This window comes from Hippocampus bargibanti, linkage group LG16 (genome assembly GCF_051943395.1).
Source record: "Hippocampus bargibanti isolate YZ-2025 linkage group LG16, ASM5194339v1, whole genome shotgun sequence".
Lineage (NCBI taxonomy): Eukaryota > Metazoa > Chordata > Actinopteri > Syngnathiformes > Syngnathidae > Hippocampus > Hippocampus bargibanti.
Window position 1 is genome coordinate 9934048 of NC_142749.1, and position 21117 is coordinate 9955164.

A 21117-nucleotide genomic window follows, 5' to 3' on the forward strand; every position below is an offset into this window, starting at 1 on the left:
GTGAGACAAAACTGCATCAATACATCAATTAGCACCACTGGTAATGTATTAATACTTTACTTGTTAACATCTAGCACTTCGCTCCTGTACTAAGAATATGAATACATAACCTCAATGAATGCAGTTTTGTCATGGTACTGTCAGGCTTTTGTGTTTTGAATTTAGGTTTTTACAGTATGGAGTTATCTGAGCTTGAAATAGGGGCGGCTGTACAAAATACAATACATACATATTGAATCAAGAATATGCCAGCACCGTTTTTGATTCAGGGGAATGTCGGTGCCATTTGACAGTCATGGCTGGATAGCTCTGGGACGACTGTGCTTTTTTTGCACTTGTAATGGGCAGCATTTGTGTGAGAAAAAAATGGATGCGAGGAAGAAGTGTGCAGCAAATCTGATTCGTTATACAAATAGGTTTCCCAAAAAGTCATCTACAGTTTCAATAAGATGGATGGTAAATAAATCAACACTGCGAGTGAGAAAATGTTGTGGAACCCAATTGAATTCAATTGATAATTTACACACACACACACACACACACACACACACACACACACACACACACACACACACACACACACACACACACACATATATATATATATATATATATATATATATATATATATATATATATATATTCGAAACCCACAGTCACGGTTGACCACGAAACAACTAGTAGCTCAGTGTTCCAATATCCACAAACGGCAATTGCTATCACAACTTGAGATTGATGAGGTACAACACAAATTCCGAGGTGAAGGGCCCCAGGCTGCCACATCACAGGAAGAGGTTCAACCAGAGATTGGGAGGCAAGCCCCAATGAATAATGAGATTGGGAAGCCAGCCCCAATAAATGAAATGCTGAGCGAGGCAGCAAATGACCTGAGAGATAAGATCATGGCAAGAATGAAAACTGGGCAACGAAGGCATCGATTACAACGGCTATGTGAAGTACCACCTGAAAGTCTCATGGAAACTGTGAATGCAGCACTGAGAACGATCCCGACCGGAACGATCACGGAAACCAATGAGCTGATATACACCTCAGCATCAGTGATCCTAGACATGCTTGGCTACAAGAGCAACCATGAGAGCCACGAGATTCATTACCCACCATGGAAAAGACGGTTGGAGGCCAAGATCAAGGCGGCTCGGAAAGATGTGAGTCAATTGACGGAGACCCAGAGAGGTGTGAATAAAAGGCCAATACCCAAGAGGTACATGCAGATAACCATACCTGAAGTACTCGAAACTGCCAAACAAAGGCTCCAGGCCTTGGCCAGTTGCCTAAAGAGGTACACGAAAGAGAATGAGGCCAGAAGAATAAACAGGCTGTTCGCAACACAACCTGCGAAAGTGTACGCTCAGTGGCAGGGTTCTAACAGCAGAGCAGACCCTCCAAGGTTGGAAACTGAAAGATACTGGAAAGGCATATGGGAGAAGGAGGTCGCAGCAGTGCACAATGGCTGGTGACTCTGAAAGAGGAGCACAGCAACCTCCCTGAACAGAACCCAGTTACCATCACAGCGGCAGATATACAAGGAAGAGTCTCAGGTATGAAAAACTGGACGGCACCAGGCCCGGATATGGTCCACACCTACTGGCTAAAGAAACTCACAGCTCTCCACGAGCGCCTAGCAGCACAAATGAACCAGCTGCTGATGGATGGGACTCACCCAGGATGGCTAACCGAAGGGCGAACAATCCTGATCATGAAGAATTCCTCAAAGGGTGCAGTTCCTTCCAACTATCGGCCAATAACCTGTCTCTCCACAACATGGAAGCTCATGTCAGGCATCATTGCGGCTAAGATAAGTGGACACATGGATCAATACATGAGCAAAGCACAGAAAGGCATTAGTAGAGATACTAGAGGTGCCAAACATCAGCTGCTGGTTGACAGAACAGTCGCTCAAGACTGCAGGTCCCGACATACCAACCTGTGCACAGCCTGGATTGATTACAAGAAAGCATATGACTCGATGCCACACACGTGGATCAATGAATGCTTGGAGTTGTATACGGTCAACAGGACCCTGAGAGCCTTCGTTGCAAACTCGATGAGGATGTGGAAAACCACACTTGAAGCCAATGGCAAGCCACTAACGCAAGTGTCCATCAAATGTGGCATATACCAAGGTGATGCACTCTCCCCACTGCTGTTCTGCATAGGACTGAACCCCCTCAGCCAGATAATCGCCAAGACAGGCTATGGATACCGCCTCAGAAATGGAGCGACGATCAGTCACCTCCTCTACATGGATGACATCAAGCTGTATGCTAAGAGCGAAAGGGACATAGACTCCCTGATCCACACAACCAGGATCTACAGCAGTGATATCGGAATGTCATTCGGGCTGGAGAAATGTAGTCGGATGGTGACTAAGAGGGGCAAGGTAGTCCACACTGAAGGGGTCTCACTCACTGAAGGAACAATAGCAGACATTGAAAACAGCTACAAGTACCTCGGTATACCACAGGCCAATGGCAACCTCGAATTAGCAACAAGGAAAGCGGCTACGACCAAATACCTCCAGCGGGTGCGGCAAGTCCTCAGAAGCCAGCTCAATGGCAAGAACAAGACCCGGGCAATAAACAGCTATGCCCTGCCAGTGATCAGATACCCTGCAGGAATAATAAGGTGGCCAAAGGAAGAGATTCAGACCACGGATGTTAAGACCCGAAAACTCCTCACCATGCACGGAGGGTTCCATCCCAAGTCCAGCACCCTGAGACTGTACACGAGCCGTAAGGAAGGAGGCCGGGGACTAGTGAGTGTGAGAGCCACTGTCCAGGATGAAACATCCAAGCTCCATGAATACATCAAAGAGAAGGCTCCAACGGATGATGTACTCAGAGAATGTCTCAGTCAATGGGGAACAGAGGATGAGGTGCTGGAAGAGGGACAATCATGGGAGGAAAAGCCCCTACACGGGATGTACCACCGAACCATAGCAGAAGTGGCTGATCTCAAGAAGTCCTATCAGTGGCTAGAGAGGGCTGGCCTAAATGACAGCACAGAGGCACTCATCCTGGCTGCCCAAGAGCAGGCCCTGAACACCAGAGCCATAGAGGCAGGGATATACCACACCAGACAAGACCCAAGGTGTAGGTTGTGCAAAGAGGCACCTGAGACAATCCGACACGTAACTGCAGGGTGTAAGATGCTGGCAGGGAAAGCCTACATGGAGCGCCATAACCAGGTGGCTGGCATCGTCTACCGAAACATCTGTGCGGAGTATGGACTGGAAACCCCAAGGTCAAAATGGGAAACACCCCCCAAGGTGGTGGAGAATGACCGAGCAAAAATCCTGTGGGACTTCCAGATACAGACTGACAAGATGGTAATGGCCAACCAACCAGATATCGTGGTCATAGATAAAGGGGAAAGGAAAGCCGTTGTCGTGGATGTAGCGGTCCCGAGTGATGGGAACATCAGAAAGAAGGAACATGAGAAAATCGAGAAATACCAAGGGCTCAGAGAGGAGCTGGAGAGAGCCTGGAAGGTAAAGGTGACAGTCGTGCCTGTGGTGGTCGGAGCACTTGGGGCAGTGACCCCCAAACTCGACGAGTGGTTGCAACAGATCCCGGGAACAACATCGGATATCTCGGTCCAGAAAAGCGCAGTGCTGGGAACAGCACGGATACTGCGCAGAACCCTCAAGCTTCCTGGCCTCTGGTAGAGGACCCGAGCTGAAATGGGGACAGACACCACCCATGGTGGGTGAGACGAGGATTTTATATATATATATATATATATATATATATATATATATATATATATATATATATATATATATATAGTGACTGGAAGATAAAGGACTTTGAAGTTCTGTTTGTGATGTCTTCTTTTCCTTTCGGCTTTTCCCTTCAAGAGGTCGCCACAGCAAATCAGTGTCCTCCATATTTAGAGGTTTGATGTTTTGGCCAAGCTTTTACATCGGATGCCCTTCCTGACACAACCCTCTGTATTTATCCGTGTTTGTGATGTAATATAGGGGAAGAGAGTCAAAACAAACATGCGTATCAAACCTCGGAAGATGGAAAACACTGTTTCGCTGTGGCGACCCCTTGAAGGTAAAAGCCAAAAGAAAAAGAAGACAGTCTTTACCTGACTAGAGGCAATTGATCATTTCCACCTGGTACCACCGGTGCAAATCCGGAAGATATCGGCTGTTCTTGCTCCATTTGTGGGATCAATTCTCAACCACTATGACCATGTCATACAACCCATGAGCAAAACCCACCCCCACAGTTGCTCATGATTTTACAGTGTTTTAAGTTTTTGAAATCTTAATGTAGAAATACGCCATATAAGTCACAGCCCATTTAATAATTTGGTAGCCCAATTGCTCCGTTTCCAATTAACTTGTGTTGGGCCTCAGTGTCTTCTTTCTTCTTGTTAGGCCTCAGTGTATTTTTTTCAAGTTGATAAAAAAACTAAACATTTTTTCCCTGAAGTGGGCAGGCTGGCAGGCAAAACCGCACTCCTGGTGCCTACATTTGGTGTTTTATTATTATTATTATTATTATTATTATTATTATTATTATTATTATTATGAGAAAAAAAGGCAATTCCTAAGTAACACTCATTATTTGCAATACTAATGCTCTCCTATTTACGAACATTCGTTCATTAACTAGCTGGCTATCTAACTAGCTAACGAGCTATCTAACTGGCTGGCTACCGAGCTCGCTATCTATTAGCTGTCTGGCTAGCTGGCTGGCTATCTAGCTAGCTAACTGTTAGCGATCTAGCTAGCTAACAGCTAACTGTTAGCGATTTAGCTAGCTAACTATTGTCTAGCTGGCTAAGGATTGGCTGGCTGGCTATCTAGTTAGCTATCTATTAGCTATGTATTAGCTGGCTAGCTAGCTTTCTATCTATTTCAGTTATTCCGGGTTGAGTGAACGCTGGCACGTGTGGCTGCCACTGTTCACCCACAGAAAAACGTATCCTGTGACTGTCAAGTGACCTTGAGAGTTTTGGAAGGCGCTTAGAAATGAAATGTATTATTATTATTATAAACATGAGATAAGAGATAACTACAAAATAAGGGAAAAAATATCACCTTTATCGAAAAAAAAAAAAAAAAAAAAACAATGGAAGAATTCAAACTCAAATCTGAACCTTTCATTACCACGATACTGTGTGAGGTGACATGTTGTTTCCTGAACAGATGATACACTTTAAACATGCTCATTAGAGCATTTTTGTCCGCTCTGTTTTTAAGCCTTGCGGAGTCAATTAGCCTCCAGAGTGTTGGACAGTGCCTGGAGAATAAAAATGATTGATGGGTTGAAAACAAAGTTGGTGTCCCCTTGGAAAACACTGATGTAACATTGATGAAAATGTTTCCAAAGGCCCATGATCTTTCAATCTTTGAACCATGGAACATTGTTGATCATTGATAGCACAAAATGAAAAAAAGTGGTGAACATATGGTGAGAACTGAACATCACGTTTTAAAATCTGTGAAAATAAATATGGATGTCACATTGGTAATGTTTGTCTCATGACATTGAGTCACAAGTTGGCTGTGGTTCTCTTGTTTCTTTAAATCTTATTAAGAAAAGTATGTTGTTCAGGGAGAGGCTACCTAACATTCACTCCAATGGCCCGTTTGCTGCTTCTTATTACTGTTGTTCCTCCCCTTTGACCAAAATACGACCGAACTCTGACAAATCCGCATTTTGGATTGACAGAAAGACGAAACAACAATGTCTTGTCATCGTGTGGTGATCTGGACGCTCTTGGTTGTCTTACTCCTAAATGGTAAGCGCTCGCATCTTATTTGCCTGCTTCCAGAACTCACAAACTGTAATTTTTTATTTTGTTTTGAATATTCAACACCTGTTCTATTTCAGTTGTTAGTAATGAGGCAGCCTCCTTTCCATGGTCGTGCCCCGGCTTGAAAGGAATTTGTAGGAAAGTTTGCCTTCCAACAGAGCTATTCTTTGGACCTCTGGGTTGCGGAAAAGGCTTCCTGTGAGTGATGCACTTCACAATTGCATAGAATGTGGGGCCTGTATTCATGAATTAAAGATCAAAATGCTATTTTCAAATTCTAGATGCTGCGTGTCTCATTTTCTATGAGCGCTGGCGGGTGGACTGAAAGCCAAGCAATCCATGAGAACATCAAGCATCACCAAAAACGTAACAAAGACATTATTGTGTGGATCATCATTGTTTGCCGATGTGTAACATTAGGAAATTTTTGGCAAATTATCATCTTTATATTAAATTGCTGAAGCTTTTTGTCGATTTTTAACATCGCTAAAACTGGAGTAAAATATGACATTGGATATCACTGCTTGAGTGAATTGTGTTATTTTAGAGTACCATAAAAAAAGGTTATATATTTACCCCTGGTGTATACATATACAGTATGTTTTGCGCCATATTACTAAGCAATTGTTTCACATATTCACCAATCCATCCATCCCTACTCCTGCGTCACCATGAACTTGGTTATCATGATTGCCACTGCCCTGAGGTTTCGAATTTTTATTGTGTGTGTGCTTCAATTTTCAAACCCTACTTCTTACAGATTCACAAGACCAAACAGTAAAAAACAACAGTATTTTTGTCCTCATTAGCATATTTTGTATTGGAGTATCCAAAAGTAATTAAGTTACATTATTTTAATAAAATAGTACTTGGATTATGTCACTTAGACATAACAACTCGTAACTGTATCAATTAACTGCCAACGCTGAATTAAAATACATTTAAACATTAGAAAAAAGTTTGAGGGCCAAAGTTGCTGTTTCCACTTATATGCACTAATAGGCGCTATAGTGCATGTTGCTTACATGACTCAATTTAAATGAACACAAAGAAGAGCCGAGGCAGGAGTCCTTCTGCAATAACAAACAAACCAAGTAGCTACTAGCAAGTCAACGCAACTTCAGACAACCGAGCAATCTTGTCGTTTTTACGACAGATGAACAAATCGTCCTTCTATATTGTCCCAACCGTATGCTATTACGTGTACAACTGCTGCATTTTAAAAATCGGATAGTCTGTCACGTAGAGGATTTAACAGTCATCTAACATTTACCAAAACAAGTCGCGACTCGGCTAGCGCTAATCCATTTTGGCAATTGTTGGCCCATACACGGAGAAGACATCTGCTGGTAGATTATCAAGTAACAGCTGCTTTTACAAAGTGTCATGTGAAGAAACAAAGGGGACATCTCGGATCCATTTCGACGGTGCCGCAATTAACAAGTTATCGAGGTAAGGTGCTAATTAGCCACATTGCTAGTCACTTTCCGTGTTTGGATGAACAGACATATGGACATGAATTGTGGAAATGTCTGACAATTCCGTTACAGAATCATTAAGATAGAGAGTTTAATACTGTAAGAGTGGATTTGTGGGTAGCACTGCACTTCCTGTTGGCAGCTACATGCAATTACCGATGAAAAGGTTTCTTCAGCCGTCATCTGAAGATGCTTCTTCAGCGAACAGTCCGCTGAAGAAGCATCTTGGATTCGCAGAAGAAGCATCTCGGATAAGAAGCGAAACGTCCGACACCTTCAAAGAAGTACAGATGACGGCGGAAGAAACCTTTTCATCGATGGACCACTCATGTACGACTGAGAGCTGACACAGACGTACATGCAATTACGTCAAGTAGTTTCAAGCGTGTATCTCAGTACCAAAGAATGTCACATACCCCCCAAAAAATATTTAATGTTGTCTAACAATGAATTAAAACTGAAAACTGTAGTATTTTATTAGACTGTTTGATCCTAACTTTACATTTTAAGTAATTACTGGTGTAATTTCTGCATATATTTTCATGTGTTCAGTTAGTCATAAGAGCCGAAAGGAAAAGAAGTTAGTCATATATCTAAGTGAAGTTACGTGAGTATTTTGAGACAAGATTACTACCAAAATGTGGGATGATCTTCAGATTCAACCACGATCAATTGTGCCTGTTGCTTGAAGTTACTTCATCATCAACATGTTTTGTTCCTCCTCATTTTAGTGGAACTACAGCCATCCGGATATGATTCAGCAAGGTGAGTGGTGGACGGGAGTGCATTTAACTCTCCTTTCCATCACTTTTTGCTGCATTGCGCCCTCGCCCACACATGCATATATCTATGCTGTAAGTAATTCTCTTCTGCATCAGCGTGCACACACCCGATTGCCTCCATACAGTTCATCGAAAGTACCTGCATGTCATCTTGTGTGTATATTTTATGTTTTGGCAGCATTACAGAAATGTGACCATGCTGTTTGAGGACCTGCCTGCATTGTTTGGAGCACCACTTCCAAAGGAAGGAATCATGGTAAGGAAATGTAGGGAACAATGTATTGGATTGGATTGGATTTTCCTTTATTAGTCTCGCAGTGGAGAAATTTACATTTCACAGCAGCAAAGTTATGAAAGAAATGAAAGTAGAAAAGCAAAACACAGGAGCTGCTGGAAAGGCAGCCACTCTCGCGGCGCCGTCTTGAAGTCAAAAGAACAAAACACATGTATATGTGTAATACAGCAGTCAGTAACGTCTGGGTCTGGGTCTGGTTTAATCAAATGTTTTCCTCGATTTCTAAGGGAGTCTTAGTGGTGTCCCGTCCTCTTAATGGTTGTGCAACAATCGACCCTCCTCCTCCACTGCCACCATTTTATGATGCCAACATCACCAAATTCATTGCTCTCATCAGACGCTATGATTGCAATTTTGATCGAAAGGTCAGTAACGGTTCTAGTTTCACAGGCATGTCATTCTTTGCGGTACCAAGTTGAATTAATGTAAGGGAAACTTTTTAAAGGTTCTGCATGCACAACAAGCTGGCTACAGTGCTGCAATCGTTCACAACATGTATTCTGATTCTTTGCTCAATATGAATTTCAGCAATGGTAAGTAGCTCTTGGATTCCTTTGCTAATCATATTAAAGAAGCTTACTACTTCTAAGTCATTCTTTTTATTTGTGTCTAGATACTATAGCAGAGGAGATTGACATCCCCTCTGTGTTTAGCAGTTACTATGCATCCCAAGTTCTCAAAAATTTCATCATTCCAGAACAAGGGTACTGATTGCAAAAAAATCATACTGCAGTTGTATTCTTGCAATAATCACATGTCCTAAATGGGTGACATATAATTGCCGACAAAGTTTCTCACAGTTGATTTGAATTTCTTACTTGGATAAATTGCAGAGCCTATGTGATTCTCAAGCCAGAGTTTGCTTTCCCACTCTCATACTACCTTATTCCCTTCACCGGAGTGGTTGCCATGATCATCATTGTGATGTTTATTATCTTGGTGAGTGTCGTCATCAGCGGTCCATGTGACTTCATGAATTTTTAAGGGTAGCTTTTGGACTGTAATTAACTGAACACATACATCCCATTGTTTTAGTTGCCTTTGCATTTTTCTTTTTTTTAGGTTATACGTTGTGCACAGCACAGAAAAAGGCTGAGGAAAAATCGATTGTCCAAGGAACAACTGAAACGGATTCCTACTCACAAGTTCACTAAAGGTTTAAAAAAAAAAAGCAGAAATAAATATGTAATTATATGTTTGAATAAGGTTAAATATGTTTTCCTTCGTATTCCAGGCGATGATTATGATGTGTGTGCCATATGCTTAGAGGAGTATGAAGAAGGGGAAAAACTGCGTGTTTTACCGTGTTCGCATGGTAAATATGATTATCATCATGATTTGAACCTTGTATCTCAATGATGGATTTTATGGACTGGATACACAGTGATTCAGTGATAAATTGACCTTGAGTGATCATATTTTATATGCTAAATAACACATCTTGGGTTAAATCCTTATTTTCGGTCAACGAAGTGCTGGATCAGCGGTTGTTGACTGAAACATTTCTCTTCAGCCTATGTCAGATGTTCGGTCAGACACTGTGAACAAAGGCTCCAACACAGGAAGATTGTCTTTTACTGCCGGCAGGGGACGTAGCCCAACTTTTGCAGCCCCCTACCAAGCTATTTCTTGAGAGTTTATTCAAATTTAAGTGATACATTAGTAAAACATAGTCTTCTTGATTTCAATACCACGGCCTGGACATCCCAAGCACCAACAACCATAAAAACAGAACCTACTGTAGATATTTTAATTGGTTGTCCTTTCCATGAACTGATAGATTTGTAACCTGGCTAATGACCTCTTCCTGTGAAGGAGTTTACCAAGTCCTAAATTAGTCCATGGCCTAGAATCAGGGGACTCCCAAGTCGGTCCTCGAGCGCCGCTGTCCTGCCTGTTTTCCAGCTCTCCCAGGAGCAACGCACCTGATTCAAATCATCAGGACCATTTTGATGCTGTTTCTGAGCTGGCTGATGAGCTGATCATTTGAATCAGGTGTGTAGCTCCTCAGAGAGCTGGTAAACATGCAGGAAAGCAGCCCTCGAGGACCGAGTTTGGAGACCCCTGGCCTACATGAAGATGACAGTTTAACAGGCTGTGTCTGTTCACCTCAGATTGACCCCAGATTTTCTGTGCTTCCATTGTAGGCCTTGTGTTCGGCGGCCAACTAACCTTGAAACTTTTAAATATGATAATTTCTATTCTGTCTATTCTCTATCAGCCTACCACTGCAAATGTGTGGACCCGTGGCTGACCCAGACCAAGAAGACGTGCCCCGTATGCAAACAGCGAGTCACCCGTAACAACCCTGAGCACTCCGAGTCCGAATCCGAGGAGGAAAGCGGACGCCGGGGAGAAGAAGAAGGAACGGAGGGCGAGGCAGACTCTGAGCGGACCCCTCTGCTCCGCGCATCAAATCAAGCTTCCCCTTCTGGGAGCCCGGGGGTGTATTCCGCCACCACGGTCACCACCGCTCAGTGCATCGCCTCGCCGGCTTGCGACGACTCCCCTTTCCTGGATTATGAAGGCTACTATTCCCCGCAGGAGGACACAGACTCAGAAAGCAATGACACAGTTGATGAGGAGCACCATATTGATGATGAAACTGCTCAGCTGATTGGTAGGGGCGCAGTGCACATCTGAAGGCTGGAACGTTGACGTGACCTAACATGAAAAGGGCCTTTCTGTCACAACCTTTGCTGTTTTCGTTGTTGAGCACACTACTAAAAAAGTACTTCTTCCCCTTCTTTTAACCAGACACTGGTCATTCTTAGCATCACACAAAATTATTCTGATGTGCAGTGTGCCTATGTTCAAACTTAGTTTTCGGACCATTGTTAGATACATTGTAATTTTTTGGGTATATTTGCTCATAAAAGGAAACACATATGAAGCTGCTCACTTCCAAATTTAACTGTGTCGCCCTTGTGCGTCACAATGGAGAATACTGTAATGGTAACTGGCATGACAACATTTGTCCTTGGGTGTGGCCGCTTTTTAAGTTCCTTTGACTAACTCACCACATACTGTGTTTGTAATTCCAATGTGACTGAAGAACTGTTTTAAGTTTGTGGCATTAGCAAAGTTTAAACACATTGCCTTAATTTGGCCTTCATGTCATGCGTTTTATGTTAATCCACTAAAAGGTCACACTCCTAGTTTTTGTCCAAAGTGTATTTTTTGTATAAAAAAAACAGACCCCCCCACAGCCCCTCACCTGAAAAGAGGTCCATCGCTTCCTTAAGTCTGAGTAACGGGTAGCGTTAGTCATAATTTGCACACACAAGACATTTTTTGTCATGTTTCCGTACAATTTTCTGGGTCTGCTTTAGGCTGTTTTTTTCTTTTATTTAAATCTCCGCTGTCATGAAACATGGAATTCAGATTTTGCCAATTAATTGACTGACCTATTTGAATATTTGTTTGATCATTTAAATGTCATGTACTACAGCTTAGCCACCTCCAACTAAGTGTAAGTGTAATATTCTTGTTTGCCTCGATAATAAGTCATATAGTCACTTTCTTTTAACATCTTAATTTTAGCAGTTGTTTCTCCAAATCCCACATTTTCTGTCTTTAAAAATCTGTATTTGTCAGACTTCAATACATTTAAAATATCATGTATGTACAGTGTATGATGAAAATGTGATGATGTTGGGGACATCACACTCAATGGAAGCAGCAATGTAATGCCTGATTAATGAACAATTAAATTTTAAAATCTGTCCAATATTTTGATTATTAGTCTTTTTTTTTTAATTCAGCCATAGAGCTGAATTAAGGAATTCATTTTCTTCTTGTATTTTGAATTATTATTTCAATTTATCAGTACGCAGATTGATTTTGAACCCTAATCTTTTTCAGTTTATTGCAGCTACTTTTGTACCTTTAATTATATGTTGTCGCCCAAAATGTAATTGTCAAATGTCTTGCGGGGTGTCAGTTTACACTCCAGGCAGGAGGTGGCGATAATGTGAAATTTTCTTTGTTTTTTTCCCCCGTTTATTTTGACAAAGAAAAACTGCCGATTAAAAAGGACGACCGGCAGCACGAAGATACTCAAGATTAGCAAACTGAGCATATTATTTTACATTTACGCAGGTATTAGGTTTTATTTCTACCAACACCTCATCGTGTAGGTTGAGTCACGTTCTAATCCAAACGCAACGTGTGTTTGGTTTCTTGCTAATGCGCAATTAGGAAAGAGTCATGCTAGATATCAGCCTCGCTAGCGTGTGTCAAAACTACGATGCCATTAAAAAAAGTATGTTTTCACTTGGGCTTGGGTTTTCACTTGGGCTTGAGCAAAAAAGGATTGGCCTCTACGCAGTATTATTTTGAACTATTTCAAATAGCGATACTTTATCAGAATTTTGAAAGGAAATGAATCATCGCTAACTACAAAGCGCTGTTGGCAATGGATTCATTTCCTGTTTTAGCATAGCATGCTAATTTAGCAGGGTCGACTGCGACGATTTACTCAATGATTTATCTATCCTTGTCCACAATGCACACCTCGAGTAATACCCGCTAGACACTCGCTCACATTCGTGTGATTTGTTTTTTTCTAAATGAAGATGGGAGACAGCGACGACGAGTATGATCGCAGAAGAAGGGACAAATTCAGACGTGAAAGGAGTGATTATGACCGTTCCAGAGAGAGAGAAGACAGACATAGAGATGAGTGGAATGACAGGTAAATCAAGAATGTTTACTCACTCAAAATGGTTAAGTGGTACGTTAGTCACATTTGGACCCAGTTTCCAGAATTAAACCTTTAATTTTTCTCACATCCATGAATTGAGGTTTATTTATTTGACCCCTGAATAAACCTGATGTATCATTTCTCATTTTTTTGGCTTCCATTTGCCAGAGAGTGGGACAGGGGCAGGGAACGGAGAAGCCGTGGAGAGTACCGAGATTACGACAGAGGTCGCAGGGAAAGGTTTACCCCTCCCAGGCACGACATGAGTCCCCAACAGAAGCGCATGAGACGGGACTGGTGAGTTGATCTGTGCCCGAGTCCTCAACATTTACATTTGATTTTCTTCATTATGTCATTAATTACTCTAACCTGGCAGGGAGGACCATGGTGGCGATCCCTATCGTGGCGGCTATGACATGGGCTATGGAGGAGGGGGACCCAGTTATGGTCCCCCACAGCAATGGGGGCACCCGGACATGCACATAATGCAGCCTCATCACGGTATTCCCATTCAGGCGAGGTGAGAGACTTGAATGACACTAAAAGGACCTTTCAGATATTTGGTCCTCATTTGTCTGGCGTGGGCTTAGGTGGTTTAGATTTTAGGTGCTCAAGTGAAACATGCGGTAGCTTGGTTTGTGTGCACCCTGTGTCATTGTTATTCTGAATTCCAGAAATACATGGAAGCAAATCTTATATTTGGGAAATGCTGAAAAGAACTATGAGATGAAATGTTCTGTACAACATTATCCACTCATCTTTTGTCAGGCTTGGGAACATCCATGACATGGATTTTGGGCCACCACCGCCAATCATGAAGACTTTTAAGGAGTTCCTAATTTCCCTGGATGATTCTGTTGATGAGACTGAAGCAGTCAAGCGCTACAATGAGTACAAACTTGACTACCGCCGGCAACAGATGCAGGAATTCTTTTTGGCTCATAAAGATGAAGAGTGGTACGGTCTCAATTCTATTTTCTTTCATTGCCTTAATTAATATTCTTGGTAGCCTTGTAATGAATATATTATGTCTGTAGTATCCCCGAAAAGATGCTACTAACAATTCATAGATAGGATTTGCTTACAATAGTGTGCTGGCCTGATCCTGTAGTGGGTGTATATGCTATAAAGTTAATTGTGTAATGTGTCACTGTTGCATGAAGAATTTACATTGCCAATTCATATTAAGCACTTTATAATTCAATCATTGAATTGTTCACCATTTACTTGATTTTGTTGTTGCACTCACGCTGTAGGTACAGGTCCATGATTTTACTTGTGACTTGTGTGAAAATCAACCCAAATTCCACGTCGAGTTGCAGAGCAGTTGGTGCTCTGCATACTGCATGTTTGGAAAGAGTCACACGGGTCTCAGTAAAACCTGACAAATTCCCTCCAGAGTAGCACCAATTAAGCATCCCTTCCCTAACAAGCTACACATTTACTTTGAAAATGGAGTCACAACAATTGTTCAAAACACTTGGGTTGATTTTCAACATTGATTTTTTTTTTTAGCTTTCCTGTTAATACTTATTGTATTTGTTTCACAGGCCTCATGTAATTTATGTGTTTTGACATAACCATTTTCCTCCCTTCATCCCCACAACCACGACGCGTCATTCTCAAGAAAAGTGGAAGTCTGCAAGAATCCGACTTAGACAGCAAGGGTTCGCACTGCGCACAATGCAGTTGCTCTTAGACACACAGTACCAGGGCTTTTAGATAGATAGGTCCAACATGTCTCCCGCGTTCTGAGTTTTCTTGTTTTTGGGTTTTTCCTCCACCGTTTTGTTTTTCTATTTGGACCAAATCAAATCCCTAAACTCAATACGTGTATACCGAAACACCAATGGGGTGAAGTGGAGCCCATTCTTACAGAAGAGACCTCTCTGTATTTATTTTGTTAATAAAGTGGCAGAACACAAGGTAACTGTAGTTCACTCAATGAATACTTCAATATGTAAATGCTTCTTTTGTGTGTATGTGTGTTTGTGCTGTAATTTACTTCAATTGATATCCAACTTTTCTAATGTTTACGAACAAACCATGATAAAAACAACCTGAACACGCAAGACTTAAAAGAACTCTATATTAATTCATCTTGTATATTTGATTGATCCACTGATTTAATTTTGCATTTTCAAAATTTACAGCACAATATCAAATGAATATCAAAAAATGATTATTTGCAATTGTACCACATTGACTGGAGTTTAATTCTGTGAATTCAAACTTCTGTACATCCCGTTCATTTCCACTCCTTGCCTCCCCCCCTTGCTGTTTTGTGGACCTCCAACCTCTGGACACAGGTTCAGATCCAAATACCACCCAGAAGAGGCCAGTCGGCTCAAGTCGGAGGCATTGAGAGCACTGCACAACCGCCTGAATGTCTTTATGTTTCTCATGGAGAATGGCTGGTTCAATAACCTCTCTTTGGACATTGAACAGACACCAGCAATCATCAAAGTCCTGGATGCGGGTGAGGATTCTGTTTAACACAATCAGTGTTGTTGCCGATGACAATTCTCTGTTAGGACCTGCACGATTCCACCTCTCGCCTGCTTGCAGCTGTGATAAAGATGGAAGGAGGGACAGACCATGATCTCCGCATCTTGGAATTGCCTTCTGAGGAGGAGGAAGAAAGAGAGAAATCAACATCTGGTGGAGCTGAAGCCCCCAAGAACAACCATCATAAGAACATGGATGGAGATGGAAAACCCTCAGTGACAAAAGACAAAATTGAGAAAGTATGATAGGTCTTAGTTGTGTGACTGAATTATTTTGGTTGATTTTTTTTTAAATCGAAACATGATATGTCAACATTTCAGAATGAAAAGAGAAATGCCCTGGCATAAGAAGAATGAATGATTATTGCAATGTCATGGTCATCCATGCCTAATGTTGACAATGTCCAACAATCTCAAAGGTTGAGAGCGATTCAATCTCCGCCGAGAGGAATTCTACAGGAGGCGATGCTGTCAAAATGGAGGCGGCGAAAGAAGCTGGCAAGGAAATAATACCTGAACCCAAAAAGGTTTGTGTCAACTTTGCTGGGGTTTGGCATGAAATGACAATATCCCAGGTGGAGGTCACATTTTCTTTCACCATCATCCTATAAATTCCCAGACGGGAAGAAAGAGGAAGCGCAGCGGTGACAGCGACGACGAGGCCAGCGCTTCTGAAAGCGACTCTGACTCCGAATCGGACTCAAACTCTGTTTGCTCTGAAAAGTCGGCAAAGAAAGAAGTGGAAGACAAGGAGCAGGAGGAGGGTGGCGGTGAGAAATCCAATCTTATGAGAAGCATTTCAAGACTTTGCCCTACTCGCATTCATTCACAAGGATCTGTGGTCTCTCATGTAACTGTTTAGAGAGAAAACCGAAGAATCAGAATGTTGAAGAGCAGGAGAAAGTGGAGAAAAAAGTTAAAGATGACACTCCTCGACCACGGCCTCTTCACAAGACTTGCTCGCTCTTCATGAGGAGCATCGCTCCCACCATTTCTAAGGCTGAGATTGTAGCGGTTAGTAACCGTTGAACTTTCGAAGCAGCACGCATTTGGCTGAATGTACGTTTCCTTTCATCATCCTCTTATCTGACTTTAAAATGTTTTCAATTTTTTTTCCAGCTGTGTCGCCGCTACCCTGGTTTCCTGCGCGTCTGTTTAGCTGATCCCCATCCAGAGCGCAGGTTAGTTTGAGTAAAAGTAAACTTTGACTCTCTTTAACTCATTCATTGCCATTTCCAAATCTATTTGGGAATTGAAAATATGACACGGCGCCATTTCCGAATTTGTTCGTTTTGTTTTTTTTCTTCCTGGGGGTGCCAATAAAACTCTGGCCAGACGTCTGGCATTGTTTTTCCATGTCCCTTTTTTCCATGTTAGTGCTTTGTTCCAGCTTCTGCTGTTGTTAAAGCGCTATATAAACCAATATGTATGTATTGCATTGTATTTTAGAATTCACTATTATTCTGATGAAAAAAGAGAGTCAAAGGTTTCTTAATGCTACATTGAATGTTTGTGTAGTCCTAAAACACAATATTCTCTGGGTTCTGGAATTTGAGTGAAAATGACAAAAATCCTGGCACTGCAGTGGACACATTTTTGCACATTGTCAGTGAATGAGTGAAAAAAATATTTTAATATAATAATTTTGATACAGCATGTGATTCATTTTTAAGGCTGAAGCTCTTTAAAAAAACAAGTAATTAGTTGATAAATTGATGAATCCAATAACAAAAATGTTTTATTTTCCAGCCTTTTCTTAAAAAGGGGAAAAGCAGATGTTTGAAATCATTAAACACTACAGAAATCTGAATTTGAGCTCAAGTTAGTTTAGATTTTAACACAACAGTTTCAGCAAGTGTTTTCATTTTGCATTTGTGTTTGGACTGTTTGCAGTTAATTAGATGTGTTTGGATGACGGCGGTTTTTAAATTGTGGCTAACACAGCTGAGAAAAAAAATGCAACTAAACTGAATGCTCGTGTAGGTTTTACAGACGATGCTGGGTGACATTTGACCGCAGTGTCAACATCAAAGAGGTCTGCTGGAATCTTCAGAACATTCGTGTAAGTTAATTGAATGTTCACGTCCATTCCAGTTCCTCTACAGCAAACGCGACTTTTGTCAACATTGTGCATTCTTGTGAGATGCCTATTGAACTGTTTAATCATCTCAAATGTGACCTTTCACAGCCGCGTGACTGTGAGTTGGCCCCCAGTGTGAACAGGGACCTCGCACGGAGGGTGCGCAATGTAAACGGCATCACTCAACACAAGCAGGTGGTTCGAAACGACATCAAAATGGCTGCCAAACTCATTCACTCCCTAGATGAGAAAGGAGATTTGTGGTGCAACCCTCCGCAGGAAGAAGGCCAAAGCACAGAAGTATTTCACATTCTTGTCCTTCACCCGTCGGTATTTCGCAGTATAGTTTCTCTTAGTAACACTTGTGAATTGTGCTCATTATTTCAGAAGACGCAAAATCCCATTTTGAAGAATATTACTGATTACCTGATAGAAGAAGTGAGCGCTGAGGAGGAGGAGCTCCTGGGCTCCTCTGGTGGCATGGATCAAGAAGAAAATGTCAAGGAGGGCCACTCGACAGAAATGACTGTGGAAAAGGATGAGAAACTGGCCAAGGTTTGGTTGGAAGACTTCACTTAACCTCATTTATATCATTAACGCTTACCAATGTTTCTTTTTTGCTCAGGTTTTGGACCACCTGATCCTGTATCTACGCATTGTGCATTCCATCGATTACTACAATGCCTGCGAATACCCCAGTGAGGACGAGATGCCGAACCGCTGCGGCATGATCCACGTCCGTGGGCCCGTCCCTCCGAACCGCATATCGCATGGAGAAGGTCAGTGCCTTGTGTGGCTTAACCACGAGTGTGTTGCAAAGACAACAGTTGCTTTCATGCAGGCAGGCATTAATCTCCCTCTCGGTTTATGTGCTTGAAGGCATTAACTCCCTAACGCTTTTATCGAATTTTACCCCAGTGGGATGAATAACATTTTATAGTGCTTTGTCTACTGTGTCCACAATGTTTGTGTGTATTGATTAGTACACAACCACATCCTGTTTGTTCCAGCACTGAAATTTAAACACATACATATTAGCTTGAAATTGGACTTTTGGGGGGTTGGTAAAGTTGATTAAGTGCCAACTTAGTATTTAAACACTATACTCTGAATTGTGCTCGGTGTGATAGTGTGCATGCTTTTTGTGGAATGAAAGCAAAGCCACAGTCCTTATTTGCTGCCTTCTGAGTATGTGTATATTAATGAAAGAAAAGCAAAACACTGTATCTGCTATCAATACGATTTCCTTAGTTCAAACTGTGTTATTTAGACAATCTTAACCGTCTCTCCAATAGTGCAACAATGGCAGAAGGTGCTGGAGGAGAAGCTGAGTCCTTTGCATAGTGCTAAAGAAACCCTGTCTGAGGAAGAGGCGGCAAAGATGGGTCGCAAAGACCCCGCTGAGGAGGTGGAGAAGTTTATTTCTGCCAACACTCAAGAGCTTGGAAAGGACAAGTGGCTCTGCCCTCTTAGCGGGAAGAAGTTTAAGGTAACCTTTGTGTTCCAAACCCACCGCTTCTTCAGAGTGATTATTGATGTCGGCTGCATCATTTAGTCAAGTGCTACTCAACCTTTTTACACTATTCCCCCATGACCTAAAAGGCAATGTAACGTGACAACTCTAATTGCTAGTTTGACAGCTAAATACGACACTTGAGTACGCCTTATTTTGGAAAAGGATGAGCAATGACAATTGCATCAGGCTGTTAGCATCAAAAAGTGTACAGTCATTTAAGTCTTAGATTCGACTGCTATTCCTCGTTTACTGCTCGCGTGATGTCACATACGACAAGTGTAAGATTGAAGAAGCAGCTGTCACCTTTATTTTTGATAACCTAATAATCACGTCTACAAATGACATGGCCCGTTTGTCGTTTTCAAAACCAAATGTAGCCCTTGAGCATGAAAATTCGGCCAACCTTTGATTTAGTGCAGATAGTAATTCCACTTCTCATTCATGTTTTTGCCTGGTTCAGGGTCCAGAATTTGTAAGAAAACACATCATGAACAAACACGGGGATAAAATTGAAGAGGTGAAAAAGGAGGTGGTGTTTTTCAATAATTTCCTGATGGATGCCAAGAGGCCGTCTCTGCCGGATATGAAACTTCCTCCTCTTCCAGCTCCGGGCCAAGGTGGGCTTGTCAGCAGTTGACTGATCACTTCCGATTACAATATTGTTCATAAAGGGGGACTGAATCAAAGGATCGCCTGACAATCTTCCAATAGTATGACATCATTTTATTTATTTATGTATTTATTTATTTTTTAACCACAGGACTGCTTTCTCCAATGCCGTTTTCTCCTCAAGCCCCCCAAGGCCCAATCGGCTTTGCACAGCCCCGCCCTCCTCTTATGGGTTATGGTATGTACTTGAATTGCCTGACTATCAATTTTTCTTATTTTTAGTTAAACCTCAGAACCAGAAAGCCTTTAATTGTCCCACAATGGTGAAATTTGTAAACCTAATTCCATTCCCAATTTCAGGGGTACCTCCTTACCCACCTAACAATTTTGGCGGGGGGCGAGGAAACTACGACAACTTCCGTGGACAAGGCGGATATCCGGGAAAACCTCGCAACATCAGGTAAAACCAATACAGACACTCCCCAACTTACGAACGAGATACGTTCCTAACGGTCGTTTGCAAGGTGAATTTGGTCGTAAATTGCTTCAGTGCTATATTTTGTATGGAATGTATGTTTAAGAATCAGAATCATTTTTATTGCCAAATATGTAGAACACACAAGGAATTTGTCTCCGGTAGAACATGCTCCACTCGTATCATCTTAGAAAACTTGCAGTGGCATTATACAGTTATATTTGGGTTACTGTTTAGAGAGTTAATGGCTTGGGGGAAGAAGCTGTTTAAATGTCTGGATTTGGTCCGCATGGATCGGTACATCATCTACTTGATGGAAAAGATGATGAGCAGGGTGGGCAGGGTCCAGTACGATTTTCCGCGCCCTTGTTTCGATTCTTGCAGTTTGACAAGGCTTATATACGTCTGCTTAAGGTTTATTTAAGCATGTTTAAGGCTTGTATTGGTTTGTACTGAAAAATAAACATTTAATAAAATATATGCTCTATAAAGATATGTACATGTACAACTGAGAATACTACATATGTTACTCCATAAATGTTCATATGTACTGTTTTTTATAACTCGAATGTTCGTAAGTAGGGGAGTGTCTGTACTTTGAAGTCTATAGACCCGTGTATTCCCTTTTGATTTCAGAATGTCACGAGGCGATCCACGAAACATCATTGAATACCGGGACCTGGATGCGCCAGATGATATGGATTTCTTTTAGAAGGTTCCCTTGACCCTTAGTCCTCATTTCTTGCCCACATGTACTGTAGTGTCTTTGTGACGAGTATCACCTTTTAATGATTTTGCCAAGTATAACAAACATTTGATGTACACTTGTTACTCAATAAAGCGCTCCTCCTCCCCTGGAACATTTATCTGCATT

At 41.8% G+C, this 21117-nt stretch overlaps 2 protein-coding genes across 5 annotated transcripts; both read left to right on the forward strand.

Moving 5' to 3' along the window:
• The first annotated feature begins 6857 nt into the window (after positions 1-6857).
• Positions 6858-12076, forward strand: rnf167 (ring finger protein 167). 4 transcript variants are annotated; one of them, XM_089017504.1, is made up of 10 exons: positions 6858-7248; positions 7827-7881; positions 8006-8128; positions 8235-8312; positions 8579-8716; positions 8797-8884; positions 8965-9055; positions 9185-9290; positions 9414-9666; positions 10573-12076. In XM_089017504.1, the coding sequence occupies exons 3-10, from the start codon at positions 8027-8029 to the stop codon at positions 10992-10994; spliced, it is 1278 nt and encodes a 425-aa protein (XP_088873630.1). In that variant the 5' UTR covers positions 6858-7248; positions 7827-7881; positions 8006-8026; the 3' UTR covers positions 10995-12076. The 4 variants fall into 4 exon arrangements, with proteins under 4 accessions (XP_088873630.1, XP_088873631.1, XP_088873629.1 ...); XM_089017505.1 differs by having other exon boundaries at positions 7827-7876; XM_089017506.1 differs by lacking the exon at positions 7827-7881 and having other exon boundaries at positions 6859-7248; positions 9414-9507; positions 9586-9666.
• A 284-nt stretch (positions 12077-12360) lies between these two features.
• On the forward strand, positions 12361-21107 carry srrt (serrate RNA effector molecule homolog (Arabidopsis)). Its single transcript, XM_089017737.1, has 20 exons — positions 12361-12452; positions 12929-13047; positions 13225-13353; positions 13433-13576; positions 13825-14013; positions 15366-15535; positions 15625-15803; positions 15983-16090; positions 16183-16333; positions 16426-16577; positions 16683-16744; positions 17547-17625; positions 17752-17943; positions 18031-18198; positions 18269-18422; positions 18939-19132; positions 19620-19776; positions 19920-20006; positions 20129-20228; positions 20880-21107. Exons 2-20 carry the CDS (start codon positions 12929-12931, stop codon positions 20953-20955), a joined length of 2610 nt encoding a protein of 869 aa, XP_088873863.1. The 5' UTR covers positions 12361-12452; the 3' UTR covers positions 20956-21107.
• Positions 21108-21117: the final 10 nt, after the last annotated feature.